This window comes from Agrilus planipennis, unplaced genomic scaffold (genome assembly GCF_000699045.2).
Source record: "Agrilus planipennis isolate EAB-ADULT unplaced genomic scaffold, Apla_2.0 scaffold89, whole genome shotgun sequence".
Classification (NCBI taxonomy): domain Eukaryota; kingdom Metazoa; phylum Arthropoda; class Insecta; order Coleoptera; family Buprestidae; genus Agrilus; species Agrilus planipennis.
Window position 1 is genome coordinate 666,089 of NW_020439079.1, and position 2,313 is coordinate 668,401.

A 2,313-nucleotide genomic window follows, 5' to 3' on the forward strand; every position below is an offset into this window, starting at 1 on the left:
GGTCGTCAAGTAATTGCAGTTGCAAGAACATGTAGTCTTATTTTTATTGTTTTGGATGTTTTAAAGCCCCTTCAGCATAAAAGGCTAATTGAACATGAATTAGAGGGCTTTGGGCTTAGATTGAACAAACAGCCACCAAATATATCATTTCGGAAAAAAGACAAAGGAGGAATAAATTTGAATTGTATGGTAAGCTTTTTAAAAGTTATATTAAATTTTAACCTGTACTTACAAATAGTATGTATAACGTAAGGAAAATTGTTTTTTTAAGGTTTCTCAATCAGAATTAGATTTAGATACAGTAAGATCAATTTTGTCGGAATACAAAATTCACAATGCTGATATTACCTTAAAATATGATGCAACCAGTGATGACCTAATTGATGTAGTGGAAGGAAATAGAATTTATATGCCGTGTATTTATTTACTAAATAAAATTGGTGAGAATATCTTTTTCTTATGATCAGGGAAGATTCTTATTGAGAGAAAATTTGCAGATCAAATTAGCATCGAAGAACTAGATGTTATCTACAAAATTCCCCATTGTGTTCCCATTTCAGCTCACCACAAATGGAATTTTGATGATCTCCTAGAAAAGATGTGGGAATACTTAAAACTCGTAAGAATGTAAGCTAAAAACATTAGCTACTTTTTTTTGCTTGTTTAATTGTTTTATATGCTTTAATTGTTTCAAATCAAAAATGCGGGCTTTTATCTGTTTCATATGTATGTATAGGGACCATAAAGAAGAAATAATGGATTTTTTTTTATTTTAGTTACACAAAACCTAAAGGACAACTCCCTGATTACAATTCTCCAATAGTTCTTCATGCCGATAAAACAACAGTTGAAGATTTTTGCAACAAGTTACATCGGAGTATAGCAAAAGAATTTAAATAGTATGTTTATTAATTTGAATTTAAAATATACACAGATTATGAAAAGGACAATTGCCTTGTTCTGTTAGTTTTTCTGTGTATATTAGAATGAAAGTTTATACAATAAGACATGAGGTGCATAAAAGTATGCTAAATCTCAAATATGAAGATATTTTTTCAGTTTTAATGAGCGATTTCAAAGTTTCTAATAAAAACCGCCATCATGTCATACAAAACCTATCAAAATAATGCTCTCTTTGATGTGTAAATGATAACTGAATGTAAATAATGCAGATGCAAGGCCGGAGGTAAAGCTTGAATCTAAAAATACTAGGGTTTGTGGCCTAAAAAGTCGTATCAAAAAACATTTGACAAAAAGAAAAGAATTACGAATTAATCAAGTCAATTGTTCACCATTAATTACACACCACAGAGAGCATTATTATTCAATCGATTTGGCATCATTTAATGTGAAATATGATTAGAAATATGATTAAATTATGAAGTTATTTGACCATATAGCCCACTCATTCTGCAGGTATTCTTATTTCTCTTTTTTGGGAATTTATTATCTTGTTTAATTTGATTATTTAATAGATGCTCCAAAGGCACGATTTATTATTTAATTTTTTTGATAAATAGTTCGTTTTAATAGCAAAGGGTGATTGAAAGTTTATTGGTGTCCTTTTGAATGGTTTCTTTATGACATAAAATAGCATTTATTGTCGTTTGTATATACAGTTTATTTATTTAAAGCTTTATGAATTTTTAATTTTTTTTTTCTTAATTAGTGCTCTTGTTTGGGGTTCTTCCGTGAAACATCAACCTCAGAAAGTTGGGAAGGAGCATGTTCTTGCTGACGAGGATGTCGTTCAGATCGTTAAAAAGGTGTAACACAGCTTTTCCAGTAAGCGGAACATCAACAATTGGTGTATTTGTATAATATTTAAGTGAAAATAATATTATATATGATACAACAAATGAATTATTTCTCTAGCAGTGCAAATTTCTATAAAAATAAAAAGTATACGTCTTGTTATGCATCCGTGTGTACTTCATTGAGAAATAATAAAGAAAGACAGTACTGAAGTTATTGGTGTTTTATTGCTAACAAAAAAAAATGTTTTCGAAAATATAGAAATTTGTATACACAGGGTGGTTTGTTGCAAGAATGAATTTCGAATAATGTAGAAGTCACGTCGTTTGTTTCCAGATGAACATATATGTGTATGTATACAGGGTGGCCCAAAAAGTACGAAATATGCTCACTGCGATCAAACTATAAGTTAAGTTGAAAAATTTTTCAAACAAAACTTGTTGCCTATTTTAATCCTAGATTGTCTGTATTATCAAAATCAGATTTACTATACAGAGTGTTCAAAAGTAAAAAATATATTGTTTCGTTTATATGGCAGCCATATGAAACATGGTTTCA

The 2,313-nt window shown here is 29.4% G+C and overlaps 1 protein-coding gene across 1 annotated transcript in view; it reads left to right on the forward strand.

The window, feature by feature from the left end:
- The first annotated feature begins 102 nt into the window (after positions 1-102).
- The window catches only part of LOC112905258 (GTP-binding protein 128up), an 11,656-nt gene continuing 9,445 nt past the window's right edge, over positions 103-2,313 (forward strand). Inside the window, exons 1-5 of the mRNA XM_025977326.1 lie at positions 103-189; positions 272-440; positions 498-627; positions 777-899; positions 1,670-1,754. Of these exons, the coding sequence (XP_025833111.1) occupies positions 187-189; positions 272-440; positions 498-627; positions 777-899; positions 1,670-1,754 (510 nt within the window). The 5' untranslated portion in view covers positions 103-186. The remainder of the gene's footprint in view (positions 190-271; positions 441-497; positions 628-776; positions 900-1,669; positions 1,755-2,313) is intronic.